General features: G+C 36.7%; 2 protein-coding genes and 2 long non-coding RNA genes across 4 annotated transcripts; 2 read left to right on the top strand and 2 right to left on the bottom strand.

Annotated features, from left to right (window-relative positions):
• Positions 1-526: 526 nt before the first annotated feature.
• Positions 527-2,995, bottom strand: LOC109187760 (serine/threonine-protein kinase CDL1-like). Its single transcript, XM_019338070.1, has 5 exons — positions 2,391-2,995; positions 2,087-2,268; positions 1,792-1,981; positions 1,318-1,709; positions 527-1,088 (listed from the first exon to the last, which is right to left on the bottom strand). Exons 1-5 carry the CDS (start codon positions 2,518-2,520, stop codon positions 774-776), a joined length of 1,209 nt encoding a protein of 402 aa, XP_019193615.1. The 5' UTR covers positions 2,521-2,995; the 3' UTR covers positions 527-773.
• Positions 2,996-7,495: 4,500 nt separating this feature from the next.
• Positions 7,496-9,177, bottom strand: LOC109187767. Its single transcript, XR_002055305.1, has 2 exons — positions 8,664-9,177; positions 7,496-7,733 (listed from the first exon to the last, which is right to left on the bottom strand). It is a non-coding gene; the product is annotated as an uncharacterized LOC109187767 (long non-coding RNA).
• Positions 7,748-9,529, top strand: LOC109187768. Its single transcript, XR_002055306.1, has 2 exons — positions 7,748-7,891; positions 8,700-9,529. It is a non-coding gene; the product is annotated as an uncharacterized LOC109187768 (long non-coding RNA).
• A 1,592-nt stretch (positions 9,530-11,121) lies between these two features.
• LOC109187765 lies at positions 11,122-13,133 on the top strand. The gene is made up of 2 exons (XM_019338076.1): positions 11,122-11,352; positions 12,616-13,133. Exons 1-2 carry the CDS (start codon positions 11,190-11,192, stop codon positions 12,897-12,899), a joined length of 447 nt encoding a protein of 148 aa, XP_019193621.1. The 5' UTR covers positions 11,122-11,189; the 3' UTR covers positions 12,900-13,133.
• The last annotated feature ends 2,908 nt before the right edge of the window (positions 13,134-16,041 follow it).

The following is a 16,041-nucleotide window of genomic DNA, read 5'->3' as shown; positions in this document are numbered from 1 at the left end:
TTAATTCGAATTTGATTTTTACAATTGACGAATTTCCTTATGGGTCAGCTCCCGTGCCTTTTGGAGTGAACATGAATTAGTCGAGTGAACCCGAACAACTATATCATGGGTCCATGTATAAGATATAGTATAGTGAAGTTATCAACAAAAAAGAAAAATACTTGTGTTGTGTGCTTTGCAAAGAAACATATAATTTTATAAAATACATGAATTTTAAGAGAATTACAGTCTCGAGTTTCCTAATCAAACTAGAGAACTTGAACTTTATTTGGAAAAAGACCTACACTATCACATTCACACCTCATAGTCCTTGTAAAATTACATTTAATCGAAACTTTTATGAATTTTAAAAAATTATAAAAGTTTAATATTATTCAATCCATACAAAAAGCCTTAACAAATTGGAGCCTATATAAATTTGAGTTTGTTTTGACTTGTTTGCACCCCTATACCAAACACACTTCAAACTTCAACCAATGAGTCCACTTCAAGTCTTCAGCCAGCATCATCATAATAATAATCACTTTACACCTTGAAATTGTTTAGTTAGTTTGAAAAAAAAAAAAAACTATTTAAGATGAATAACTGATCAACTAACTGAACACAAAAAATGCCAAAATCCAAACATTACAAGTACTTTCTAGCATGGTTGAAAAAATTGCTAGGTGATCCTCGAACGCTCGGGGACATCTAGGCGTCGATTAATCTGCACCTAATTAAGATATACTATTATAAAATACTAGTTTGTTACAAAAACACTATTCAAAACACTGCTAGTCTTTTTCTCTAACTTCAGCAGGCTCACTGCTTTCAAGTTTATCAACATTACTTTCACTCCTTCCCGGAGGCAATGACTTGGCTGCTCCTTCTTCTTCCTGGCCACCCTCGTCCCCCGCTTTCCTGCTCCCCGACAAGAACTCCAGAGCGGTGACCACATTGCTGATGTACGGCCGTGTTTCTGCTTCCCCTTGTAGACACATTGCTGCAATTGCAAGAGCCTGATACAGTCCCTTTGTTGGGTAGTTCCCTTCCAGCAATGGATCCACCATTAAGTGAAATTTCTGTTTGTCTTTGAACAATGGTTGAGCCTGCAAATTGTTGAGCATGTAGCCATTAATGTACAATCCAACTACCAGCTTAGGCTTTTAGTTGAGATGGAGCACATGCTTCAATTTGGTATCAGAGCCAGACCAAAGGTCATGGGTTCGAAGGGCTTTTAGTTCAGATGGAGCACATGCTTCAATTCAAATATTTATAGAGTTGCAGAGATTTCTTGGAGTATAAATATATATATAGTAATGGATTCTTGAAACATACCCACAAGACCAAGTTCTGTTCTCCACTTGGTCTAGCCTTATCGATGACTCTTCTTCCAGAGATCATCTCCAAGAACACGACCCCAAAGCTGTAAACATCGGACTTGGTGGAAAGCTGACCAGTGGAGGCATATTCGGGGGCGCAATAGCCATAGGTACCCATGACCTTGTTGGAGACATGGATTTGATCATCGGTTGGACCTAGCTTGGCTAATCCAAAATCGGAAAGCTTAGCATCAAAGTTTTTGCCTAGAAGTACATTGGAGGCTTTGAAGTCGCGGTAAATGACTGGAGGATTGGCTGTTTCGTGGAGGTATTCGAGCCCTCTTGCTGCTCCCTCAGCTATTTTCATCCTCATTTTCCAATCTAGATGCGGTTTACCAGGTTTTAGGTCTGAAACACATAAGCTTTATGGTTCAGATATGTTCACTAAACACTATAGTCCTGAAAATGAAGGTAAGATTAAATTAAATACCAAGAAGATGATCTTCGAGGCAGCCATTTTCCATGAATTCGTATACTAATATGCGTTGTTCACCATCACAGCAGTATCCAATCAAGTTTACGAGGTTCGGGTGGTGAAGAAGACTCAGCAGTAGAACTTCCACAAGGAACTCCCTATTTCCCTGAAAACCATTTCTGTCAAGCTGTTTAACTGCAACATCCTGAATGACATCAAAATGCAGAAAAACAAAACAAAACAGGTTAATAATGTCCCTGACAACATTTTCAATCCAAGGATGAATTAATGAAGAGGATTGTGAGGGTACAATATTTTTGGTTTCTAGGTGGCCTTTGTACACCTTGCCAAAACCTCCTTCACCAAGCAAGCAATCAGGGTTAAACTTTTGGGTTGTGTCATTCAATTCCTCGAACGTATAAGACTGGGCTGGCATATTCCCTTCTCCATATTTCCCTACTTCTTCAGCTATATACCTTCTCCTGCTGCCATCTGCATTCATTGCCATTCAAAAGAATGGCTTCAATTGGCATTACAGAAATGATGATTTTCTTTCTTGGATTCATCACAAGTTTCTGTTGAAATAATGCAGTGCAAAAGATAACGAGAATTACCAGATTTTAAAGAAATATTGGCAAATGAAGCCAGGGTTACGCTTTTGAAATGCTTAATGCTGCCCACTCTCAACGAGTTTTGATGATCGGTTTTGTCCTCTCCCGTGCAACAAGGGAAGCAAGCCAACATTTTTTTCAGTGTTCTTCCAGATGCAGCATTGGGCAAAACATGTGTTTATAATCTCTGGGAATGCTCAGTAGATGTCCTTATTTATGGAAATCCACTCATATGACAATAAGAACATCATTACAATCTCAGATTCCTGTCAAGACACATCAACACCTCAGACCCATTCTAGTTTTTGTTTTTTTCTAGTATTCCAGGATTTGGAAGCAAATGAAAGTGTTTCCAGAATATATGTTTTGCTTCCTCTCCCTCACACAGAATTTCTGTATGGACTTTTGACATTGTCAATTTTTCTTCTTCTTTTCTTTTTCTTCCCAAAAAAAAATAAAAAAATAAGGAGAATAAAAGAACATTGTTTAGCCAGTGAAAATAGAATTCTTTCATGGTCCAAGTGTACAATCCTGTATGCTACATAAATAGGGGTCCAGCAGATTCTGTGGATCACCCCATGTTTTACTTTCCTACACACATCTTTCAATATTATTGTTGTTCCAAAAGGTTGAATTCTCAACCCTAAGGGTCTCCTGGTCCAACAAAGCATCTGGGAGGATGTAAACCATGGTAACTCAGATGAACACAGAGGCTAGACATTTTCTTACTGCGCACAAAGAGCCCCCCATATTTTCCTTTCCTACACACATCTTCCCCCACGTCCCAGCCCGACAGAATATCTGGGAGGATGTAAATCATGGTAACTTAGCTGAACACAAAAGCTAGACCTTTACTTACTGTCTGCACAAGGAGCCCCCCTCACTTTGAGAGGTTATTCCCACACTGCCGTGAGACTCAATCTCAAATCATTGTTCCCAAACTTCACCCCTGTGATCAACTGAGCATCTTTCTATATTATGCTTTATGCAATGAAGGAGCCTTCCATTCAATACGTTTGGAGCCAAAGAAAATATTTCATTTCTGTCATTGCTGAATGCAGAATCAAATTAATTCTTTTTTTTTTTTATCAAGAAAAATTAAAACAGAAGGGCAGGCTCAATACCAACTGACAGGTTCTTGATTTGCTATCAGTTTCATCAAATCCAATTATGGCCAATGGACATAGATTATCAGTTTATCACCAGAACCACAAGCCCTCTTTCCACAAATTACAGCTAAATGCAGAATACATATCACAGAACAGTGATCAGAAAACCCAACTACTCAGTACTCACAAATTACTCTTTTTTTTTAAAGTGACTAGAGAAACCCGCAGCCACTACCTGTGGGTGTTCATTAGGTAAACCTCGCCTTGTGGCCCTAGCTGGCAAAGTAGCACGAGGAGGTAAATCAGCCTAGAATGTCCATAGCTGACCGGCTCAAACCAAGAAATCGTTCCCGGTAGAAGTCAACCTTGTAACCTTGTAGCTACCAAGTTAACCACAAATTACTTTTTTGTCCTGACATTTAAAGGATTGTTGAAAGAAAAATATAACCCAATACAGTACAGCTGGAAATATAATCAAATTAAAAGTTAATGACTAAATATGAAACTTGCCAACTACTACGTAGTGTGATGATACCTCTGTTACCATTCCAACTGGGTGGTCACAGGATTGAACCTTGGGACTCTGGGAGTGGGGACATTGAGAAAGTATAGAATATATACTACCTTGTAAAGAATCATGAATGTTTCAAAAAAAAATAAATGAAACTACTAGCATACTAAAAGTGAAATTAACTTTTCTTCATATGTGGGGGAGATACTGAACTCTTCCATTTCTTCCAATATAGTTTAGTTATCTTTAAACAAGTTCTCCATGGTGGAGATGGAGGAGCAACATATTTTGTTCACTAACTTTGCAACATCTTCACTAGTATGTATTAGAAATTTTAAGCAAAAAGGGAAGAATAAGCATCAAGTTTATACTATCACTATTGACCATTCATCTTCAAATACCCACACTCACAATTTGAGTGCTAGAATGAGAAGAGAAAGTATAGTTAGATGGAAGCACCATTGCTTCAATATGAGTTTCAGATCCTATTGTCACTAGTTATATTAGGTATGCTTGTTTTTTAGCCAAGCTATTAACTTCTCAAGCCTGGAAATTCTAGCTTCAATTTCATCTGGTCCTGGAATCTTACTTCCATATAGGCAATCCCTTTGCTCTTCTTTTGTCAATCTCAAGTCTTCTTCCATTTCTGCCTCTGCAGATTCATGGTGTTTGTCAACAGCTACTAATCTGGGCCTCGGAGGAAACCCGGGAGGACCATCAGAAGATAGCAAGTTCTCCTGATTCGTTTTCTGTATTTTACAATCCTGCAATACCACAGAAGAGTTATCGTTGTCATTTGGAAATGCAAGATCATTATACTCCATTTTTACCGGATAATGTTCGAGATGAAATCCAGCATGCCCATCAAAACAAGATGAAATTTTCCCTTCTAAAACATTGGTTTTGGGAGGAAAACCTGGTGGAACATCAAGCCCATTTTCTACTTTCTCATTAACAACATTACTGTTGCCTTTTCTCTCTTGTTTGGAGTTTTTCAGACATCTTTTTGCTTCCCTTGAGCTTCTTCTACCTTGCAACATTCCCTGATTAGCATCAAATGGAAGCAACAACATAGATTTCCTCCACCATTCCAAATACCTTGCTGTTACATCAGATTCCAGCAATCTCGGTGGGATATTCACCATCCCAATTGGCCTGCTATATTCACACCAAGAAACTTCAGCAGATTTAATATTCGAACGAGGGATCCATTCGGGAATGTCTTGATCGAACCCAAACTGCATAGCTACCCGGTTGGGGCGATATGGTTCATTGCAATCTATCCCAACAAGGTGAGACACCCTCAAGCAGTACATAAAAGACTTCAGTTCTTCACTCAAATCCTCCCCAAACTGTTCTTTTTCCTTGTAGAACTTGGGGATTTTCCAATTTTCTACAGCCAATACATATGGCCTCCACAGAAATGTCTCTACAGCAGAGTCAATACTTGTCCTCACATTCATACTATTACTAAACCCTTTTAGATTATGCCATCTAGATAATCTCACCTCTCCTGGTTCAATGCAATTTGGGGGTGGCCTCAATGGAATTATCCTCTCCCAACCCCAAATTTGAACAAACTGCAAGGGTGCCCCAAGTGTGAGTGCGAAAGCGTCACACTCACAATTTTCTCCACCCTTCATCGGATCAGATGAAGAAATCATTTCCATTGTTTCTCTCAAAGAACTCATGTCCCTATATATGCTACCCATAACAGCTGGAGCAAGTGCAATCCTGATGCCTCGAGCTAGCATAACCGCCGCAGGGAAAACATGTTTGTCAATCTTGTCGAGATTATTGCCCGGAAAAACAAACCTTGAAAGCCAGAGTGATAGGAACGCCTCGTGCTCGATATTGCTCTCACTCCCCATGAAAAGTTTCAGCCACTTGGCGTGATTATCAAGCTTCAATCTTTCCATGTCGTGTCGTGATCTTTCGAGGCTCTTTTGGGTCTCTTTCAAGTCAGGTTCTTGAAGAGTGAGTGATGTTACAGGGCCGCCCAGAACAGAGAAGCCTCCAAGAACCATTATGTCTTCTAGAGTGATGGTGGCTTCGCCCCAGGCGAACATAAACGTGTTAGTCTCGGAACACCACCTCTCCGCTAGCCCCAAAACCAGTTTATCGTTTCTGTGGATTTTATACACAGAACACGTGATGGCTTCTTCGATCCCAGCTGATCTCCAGACGGAGAGGTGTTTGGCGCGCATGGCGGTGACCCATTTCTTCCACAACTTTGGCGGACCCTTCCACCCACAGAATTCCACCTCAAGAGGCCACTCTGCTTCGGACGAGAACGGCAATGAAGGGAGCTTTGGCCTCTGGCCTTCAATGGCGGAAGCCGTGGGTTTCAGAAACCGGGCAGCTCTGAGGATTGGCGAACCACCTGTGGGTGATACCATTAACTCCTCTCTCTCCTCAAAGATGGAGTCTTTGGATGACCCTTCCTCCATTGTTTGCTGTTCCAGGGTAGCTCTTCTTTCTTGCTAGAAGTAAGAAAGAATAGCTAATCTTGGGCACAAAGTTTCCTTTCTTTCTTACTAGAAGTACATGTACGGATGTACCTCACTTTTATCTTTTACTCCATTAATGGAGTGTGTGGTTAGACCATGTTGTTTTGTATCCTTGCAATTTCTGGCATTGCAGTATAATATGGTTGGCTAAGTGGACTTTTATATTCACATAGTTTCTTCAAGTTTTCAAAATAAGAAAGAATTACAAATATTATTATGCTTTAACTTCAACGGTTGATCTATTTAAATAGATAATTTATTAGTTATAACTTTTTACCTGATAATCTGTTCTCACATGAATAATATATATACATATAGTGAGAGAGTTACTATCATATGAAAATCATCCTTCTCGCGAACTACTGAACGAATGCACTGCAACTATTACAGGAATGCACTACAACTTTAGGAAAGACGAAGTTGGAGTAGTTGTAGATACATATATAGAGAGAGTTGCTATCATATGAAAACCATCCTTCCCGTCAGTGCAAACTAATAAATGAATGTACAACAACTATTTCACGAATGCACTACAACTTTAGGACATACGAAGTTGGAGTAGTTGTATGAATGTACAACAACTATTTCACGAATGCACTGCAACTTTAGGACATACGAAGTTGGAGTAGTTGTAATTCTTTCCGTTCGCACCTGATAGCGAGCTTATATATATAAATTTAAATTCCCGCGAGTTAAAATAGATACAAAATGGATACAAATATTATTTTACTTTCTGTCTAAACCACAAAGACGTTGACAAGTAATTTTAGAATTATTTGAGTTTGAATTCAAGAAAAAGCATAGCGGGTGGCCGTTGCAACTCTATAGGCTCATCATTTTCATTAAATTGCACGACCTATGAAGGACTATAGTTCTCTTTTCATTTTCGGTCTTTTGTTCTTTTTTTCAAGGAATTTGGAGCCGTACATTCGTACCAATCCGGACTTGCTAGCAGAGTGTGAGAAGAACATGCTAAAAGAACACCGCAACTTTTTCTGTTCTATTGGCATACAAATAATATGTCCATCATTATATTCCATACAAGGTAGGTTAAGATCATGTTAATGTATTAAAAATAAAGATATTTATTTAATTAAATAATATAATTGATCATTGAACGTTTAAAAAAAAAAATTATAATAATCTTCATGCTCAACTCATCTTCAGTATTGCCACTCAAGCCAACAAACCTTGCTCACAGAGCTTTAAGGAACAACTGTACAAGGAAAAAAACAAGCATGTCAATACCGAACTAAAAAGAAAGAAAAGAAAGAACATATAAACACAATAATATAAACACAATCATATAAGAGAAAAGAAAGAACATAATTCCAATAAACAATGCCAAATAATGACAACACATTTCTCCTACAAGTGTGGAGATTTGTTGAGATGCAGTCCTTGGTTTCCAGATCAGTTTCAGTGCTTTCTTGCTTATACACACATAATTTGTCTCCTTCACTCATTCCCTGTTTTTCTTCCCATTTTTTCCTTCATTGTTAATGCTATAACAGATTGTACAAGGTTATGGAAACTCAAAAGACTTTCAAATTTGAAAAATATTCAGTAAACATGGCCTCATCTTTCTTTTTTTAGGAGCAAACAGACCAGGAATTACAAGCAAGTAAACTGTTACTACTCTATAAGGACCTATTCAAGAGATATAAAGAATAGCCTTACATTGTGTGTTCCCATATTTAAACTTGTTTCTTTTATAACCAAGTTTTCCGGTTTTGCCGAACTATATCTTGAATTACATGAACACACCCCAAGCCTATGAGAAGGTAAATCAGATCAATATAGCTTCAAGATTAAACACCAAAATGTACCCAAACCCAACCCCCAATGTTTGTGGCGAAGCAAGTCTTGAGTGAGCATTCTCATTTACTAGATCAATGCCCTGGGCAGATTTAAACATTATTAATAAGGTGGAAGCCACCAAGACCACTCCTGAGTTCTGTCCTCCCTACACTTCTGACATCACTTATAGCATGCACTGCTAGACTATATCCATTGAGATAAATATCAACAGATCTTATATGAACAGCTTGTTGAAATGGAAAGAGTCAAAGAGAGTAGCACATTTACAAACTAGTATACAAGAAAGCTTACACAAAGACAGCCAACAAAGTCTACAGATACCTACCAGCATTGTTGGAGTAAGTTTTGTGGTACATCTCAGGATTGGAACCCAAATCTAGATTTGAAAATATGAGCAAATCAAGGCAACGAAACTGATAAATCAAACTTATCTTCATAATACAGTCTCAAGTGAACAGAAAGAACACGATGCTCGAAAGGACAAATAAATCACTCAGAACCAAGCTCTCATCAACAGTGTATCAGTCCACTTTTATGAAAGAAATAAAGAACATACACACGAGTCCAAATTCAACGGCTGAATGTTCGTTCTTTTATAATCAAGAACTAAGCAGATTATATATGATACAAACAAAGCAATAAAGTTCTGCTAATATAAGCTTCAAAAAGAGTAAATTAAACTTCATTGTAGACTAATTAGTTTCAATGACCAACACTTCAAAAAGTTCAGCACAATCTTGACAGGAATCATAAAATGGCAGAATTCACAGTAGCAATTTTAAAGAAAAACAAATCCCTCAGGTACTTCATTTCTCATCAATAATGATCAGGCTACTTTTAACGTCAAAATGTACTGAGAAATTCATCATAGGGATGAAGGGAAATAAATGGTTAAACGAATACTTCAAAAACACATAACTACATTTAAGCGTTTCTGAATGAAAAGAAGAGCTAAAACGAACCCCTCAGAGTTTAAATTTATCCTCAATGCATAATATTCAGTCCACTACTTTTAACATTGATTGAAAACATTCTTCATAGGGGCGGACGGTGACTAGTAAAATTAGATTTCGGATCCATAATATGCCCAAAGAAATCAACTTCTAAAGCACGATAAACAAATTGATTCAGAGTATAACAATACTCAGTAACCAAATCTATTCTAGAAATGACTAAACGAGAGCACAAACAGAAGAAAAAAAAAATTGCAGCAAACGGAGAGCAGATTTATGCAATAAAGCGAAACGATGTGCAAATAAATAGCAAGGCACCGGTTAATCAACGAAGAGGGTGGCCGACGGCGTTCCCCGTAGTGTTGGATTTGTTAGGGTTAGAAGCTTAAATATATAGTAGGGGTGACTGCGGTCTGCGGTACAATTATCTTCTTGCAAAGATTATTCCGACCGGATAAAGCATTTGAGAAAATGTAAATTACCATAATTCAATGGTTTAACAAACAAGACTAAATATTGGTGGGTACAGTAAATTTATTCACTTTAAATATAATTTCTACACTGTTATTGTCGAAGTTCAAATATTAGTCTTTTCTTTTAAATATTATTTACTAAATTAGTGAGTTAAACTCATGCAAATAAAACGATACAATTATTGGTTTGGATACAAAGAATTTATCGGAGTACTTAGAAATTTTATTCGCCAATGACTCGATGAACCAACGATTCTTAATTAACCAATAATTCAATTAGCCCATTTTCAATTGCGAGCCTGAATATGGTGATGATTGTTTATGTTTTGAGATATGGCAATAAATGTGCTAATAGGCTTGCCGGGGGGTTGTTAATGGATCTATACCTGCTAAATTGCTTAAGGGAACTCTTTCAAGCAGACGCATGCAACGTCATTTCGCATAAAATCACATACATGTCCCCTTTGTTGCACCCAAATAAAAGGTAGATGAACTTCATACAATAAAACTTTCACAAAATGTTCAAATTTTATTGAAGAAAAAAAAAAAGAGTGAATAAAAATAATGACTCACCCCTTATATTAAATATAATTAAGGCATAACACATTATATGGAACTAAGAATGTGAGTAGAAAATTAAAGTACATGTAAGATTACTCGTTAAAGAAATCGAAATAGATATTACAACAATTTTGAAGTGTGGACCAATATATGTTTGATACTAGATCAAAATAAATGATAAGATTTTAGTTTACATCGTATACAGATACTATATGGTCAATATTAGTGCTTCTGGTAACTTGTACAGTTGTACCATTCAAACAGGAAAATATTATTCTTACTCCCAATTTTTACTCGCTCTCTCAAAATTTGAATGTTGAAATGCACATACATATATAGCATGCACTACCACCACCACCAGCAAGAAAAATAATGACAAAAAAACTCTAGTTGATTCACAAACTTGACTAGTGCATGAACACATCATTAGATGCAAATCATAATGCATTGATGCACAAGTATGGGTTTATTGTCATATTTGATTCTACCAACTAAATTTACAATTACTTATTAAAAAAGTGTAATTTTTCTCTGTCAAGATTGTTAAAAGGGAAAATTTTAGTAATAGAATTATGTATTTAGATTTGAATGAAATATTTTTCTCTTGTAGCAATTTTGTTATATTTTTAACGAGTAATAATTACTAGAGATTTGATTGGTCGGATCAAATGTGACAATAAAAATATATTTATGTATTAAACGTAATAAAATTAATAATTAAAGACTAAATGTAGGAAGTGGATAATAGTTGAGGACCCAAAATAACAATAGCTTTGTCGGCAATGGGAGTCGTCATTCCCTTGGCCAGGTGTCACATAAAGGCCAGAGAAATACGAAAGCTGTGAAGCAGACTGGGGAACTAGAATGGAGTGGAATCGGAGGAAACTTTTCACTATAATCTATCTCAATTTAACTCTAATTCTCTTGATAAGAAGCGCGAGAGCTTGGACCGGCGAAATCCATGGCAGAGTCGTTTGTGATGTCTGCGGCGATTCTACTGTTGGCCCTGAAGACCATGTTTTGGAAGGTAATCTTCCTTACCGTTCCATCTCTGTTGCTTCTTTTCTCTCTTTTCAGATTCTTCTTCATTTTGATGCTAATTTGTTTCAAGCTTCAGTAGATAGAACGGGTTGGAACTCAATATAGAGAATTCCGGCATTAGATTTTGAGATTTTCCTTTAATCTCGTTCCATTTTTTCTGCAGTACTTTGTGATGTTCATGGTTTGATGCTATTTGATAGGTTTCGAGTTCAAATGTTTATTGGAATTTCTGTATTTGAGAGAAATTTCTTTGTTTTCGTTTGTTAAGTCTATTGAAGTGTTGACCTTTTTCAGAATTTTGAGTATTGTTGAGGTGAAAAGTCAATTTTTTTTGGTTGATTTTGTGAAAGTTCAGTATTTGGTTAATTACATGGCTAGTTATTTCCCTATTGTATTGCACCTTGTTAATTATGTGGTAAATTTTACTTGATTATGCAAAGTCTCTGCTGTAAAATGATATGGAGTATGATGGTAATATTAGGGTATAAATGTAAACTGGAAGCTGGTTTTCCATCTGTTATGCTGAAGATGTGAAGCTTGAGTTAGAGTTTCAGACATTTTCCATTGCTTTTATGAAATGTAAGCAATATTTGGGTTTACGTCTTGCATTAAGGGGAAGGAGAAGAATCTTTAATTGAATTCACCCGCGAAATAAGCTGGTTCTGTAGGCAAAACCAATCAACAACTAAAACCAATTGAATGTGCAAGGATGCTGTACTGTAGCAGATCAAATTCTTCTTTGGACAGTTTGTGTTTGTAAAGCAGTTGACAGTGTAATTTTGATTTCTAGCAATTATCTGACTTCGATTGAAACAATTTCTTCTAAGAATCTGGGTTTCCACTATTAGCCGCTTTGTAGGCAAAATGTTTGGTTACTAACTTACCCAACTCCCTTTCAAGATAAGTACTCATGTGAGGATATACAGTTCCATAGTTCTGCTGGTGGTTCGTTTTCTCTAATAGCTATTCCTAGAAACCGTACTTTTAGTTCATCGTGAACAGATGGTGTGATACATATTGATGTTTGTATTATATGATGGTATTAAATCTGGCCATCAGATCCATCTGTTGGAAATTCTATCCTTCTGCATAGAAGTCGTATAGAATCATGTCGTTTTTAGTCCAAGTTTTAATCACCCCGCTTCATAGAGCATACAATACTTGTCTATATTAGAATAGAATATTTACTCAAAACTGCGGAGAAACTTTATTTGAGCGCAACCTGGTTCTTCTCATTTTCTGGTTGCAGGAGCAGAGGTTGCCGTTCTTTGCATAACAAAGTCCGGGGAAGTTCTAAACTATCAGGCGTTCACAAACTCCAACGGGATATATACAGTAGCGGAGACTATGCCAGAGAGTGATCGCTGGGATGCATGCCTAGCTCGACCCATAAGCAGCTTCCATGAACAATGCACACACCTGAGAGATGGCAGTTCGGGCGTTAAGTTCAGCTACAATCACAAATCAGGCTATTCACATACTGTCAAACCGTTTGTTTATCATCCCGCCATCCTCCCAACCTACTGCATATGATGAGTGCAATTTCCTTGGTGGGTGGTTTTGGGAAAATGGGGATTTTTGGGTTGTGATGGAAACTGTAAATTTGTGGTAATGCTCACCCTATAATATATGCCAGTCATTTTGGTATGCATAAGTATTTATAAGTATACTTTTCTTTGTACATTTGAAATCGAATTTGGCCAGGTCAGGTAAAGTGTAATATTACATTTATTTTTTGGTAGGACCATTATTATTTTTTGATTGAAATGCTTTGATTAATTAGCTATCAAATAAAGCAGGGAAGATGAATCAAAACACGCAAGCGATGGTATGCCTTGTATCCCATTCTTGTTCAAGGATGAATAGATTATAGTTTGGAGGGATGGAGATGATAGAAGTTTAAGTATGATCAGCAGAACTTATAACATGCATATATCAAGCCCTTGTCAACTCTACACATATATGTCCAGGGGGGCGTATAGTATTCAATCTTAGATTGACTTATATGATAGTTTGTACAGTGATTTTTTTGTGAGGCTGTCTCATGGATTTTTATATTATTGGTAAAAAGTTTAATATTAATATTAATATTTATTGTGAGACTTAATCATGATTGAATGATGATTAGTCGCGAGGGAAAGTGTAATAGGAAGAAATGTGATATTTTTGAGAAAAAAAATGTAAATATTTTTAAGATCCGCTTACAAACACAGGTTATTAATGGAAATGAAGTTAACGAAAAATGTCTTTTGAGTGGTGTTAAATGGGCAAGTTGACTTGTCATTGGTTTGGTTATTATTATTATTTAAATGGAGCATTATTGTATCATCGGTTTGGTTATTATTATTTAAAATGGAACATTATTGTATCGATTATAAATAAAAAAAAATTATTTGTATACAAGTACATTATTTGAGTATTAAAAGTATATTATTTTGTATACTATTAAATAATGTACTTTTTTCATTTCAAAAAACAAATAATATACTTTTTGTATATTCATTAGAAAAATACATTATTTAAGTACTAAAATACATTAGTTTGTATGTTGTACATTCAGTACACAAATACTATATTTTTAGTATATTAAAATGTATTTTTTTATAGTCTGTTTTGGGTAGCATTAGAGAGCGTATATAGCGGCGACAAGGGATGACAATTTCAATCCGCCCAGCAGTTATCCACCCGAATCCACCCCGCAAGGATCGAGTTTTTTTTGGGTGATGGTGGGTGGTAGGTCGGTGGTGGGTCTTAAAAAAGTAAACTCGCAGTGGGTCGGGTTGGGTCGGGTTCTATGTACAAAACCCGCCTAGAACCTCACCCGACTCACCATGTGTGTGTGTCTATATATATAGTAGTAAAATAAGTACTAGTATGTAGTTATTTATAAAAGGTTATATAACTTTGTGTATCTTTTTACTATTTTTATATCTAAACTATTAAGTTTATTTTTAAAACTTAACAATTTAGTTATTATATTTAAATATTTATATTCTTTTATATTTTAGTACCACTAATGAATTTTATTATTTTATTATATGTAAGTAACTTAAATCTTATTTTTTAAAAAATAATAATAATAAAATGATAAGTGATGGTACCCGTAGTGGGCACCCGCACCCCGTTGCGGTGGGGTGAGTTTTGAAAAAGTTCACCGGATTTGGGTTGGGGGTAGGGGTGGGTAGAGAAAATATAAAGTGGGTCGAGTGATGGATGTAGCCCTCCCCGACTCACACCCGACCCATTGTCATCCCTAGCGACAACAGCAACATTACCCTCAACAACGGTAGAACTGTAGAAGAGTTCCGATAGTAATAAGCCCTCCGAATAGAGGTGATGATTAGTAGATCTCTACATATCCATATTGTAGCAACTATTGAGTATACTACCCTAGCTTATGGACTCAACATACGACTATAACTCGTCAGCACCAGTATTGCGTGTGGCCTAGGAATGGTGGGTTTCCTGAAGATGGAAATAGAAGTCAAATCGACAGTACTTTTTTGTATTTCTTTTACGTGTTCAATATATTTCTTATATCTTTTGTAGCTGAAAAGTCATAAAAATGTTAATTGAGTACAAAGTGTTTTGCATCTAAAAATCTTAATTAACCAAATTTATCTTGAAAATTACTCTTAACATTTTTATAAGTAGTAATCTTCTAACAATTTTAAGACCCTAATTGTTTATTATTATCCATATCATTATATTAAAATACTTAAATTTGGAATGTAACTAATAACTTATCCATTTATTTATATGAATTTTATAAAACATAAATATATAGATTGAAGACACTTGATAAAATTGAATAAAAATGATAAATTTATCAAAATATTTGTAATTGTCATAATATTCAAAATATTTTATAATAATCTAAAAATTTAAATTTCAAAATATTTTATAATAATCTAAAAATATTTTATAATAATCTTAAAATATATAGATTGAAGACACTTGATCGATGCTTCTCTTAGCTTGTTGCCACTTTTGCAATAAATGAATTCTTGATTTGATCTAATCTCTTGTGTGCTTCACTGTAATTTTAGTGCCTTTACGCAATACACCTTCAAAAACATAATCAAATCCCCATTCTCCAAAAAAAAAAAAAACAATAGTTATAGTCTTATAAACTAGTTTCTTGAATATATAACAGTCTCAGACCAATACGATTATATCCATATCCACATTATGATAATCCTAAAAAAATTTCAAAAGTTTGTGATGGATATATTAGCAATGAACTTGGGGCGAACCGACTTGGAGAGGAGTTGGCGCGGCATGAAGGGCCAAGGGGGGCCCCGGCATAGGTCGACCTCGGTCAAGGTCGACCCCGGCTAGAGGTCGGCGTCGACCCCAGTTAGAGGCGGATGCCCCCCTCGTGGGCTTGAGGTCGACCTTCGGCTCGGGCTACTCTCCTTCGTTGACGAAGACTCACAACTCGGAGAGTGGGGGACTGATGATGGATATATTAGCAATGGGCTCAGGGCGAACCGACCCGGAGAGGAGTTGGCGCGGCATGAGGGGCCCCGGCACGGGTCGACCCTGACTAGAGGTCGGCGTCGACCCCAGTTGGGGTCGACCTCGGTCTCAGTCCGACCCTGGTAGGGGGCCGACCTCAGCCAGGGCGACCACGACCCGGGGCCAGTGGCGAAATGTAGCCCCGGTGGAGGCG

This window comes from Ipomoea nil, unplaced genomic scaffold (assembly GCF_001879475.1).
Source record: "Ipomoea nil cultivar Tokyo-kokei standard unplaced genomic scaffold, Asagao_1.1 scaffold1421, whole genome shotgun sequence".
NCBI classification, from domain to species: domain Eukaryota; kingdom Viridiplantae; phylum Streptophyta; class Magnoliopsida; order Solanales; family Convolvulaceae; genus Ipomoea; species Ipomoea nil.
Note: the sequence above shows the minus strand (reverse complement) of the source record. Positions and strands in the feature narration are given on the sequence as shown.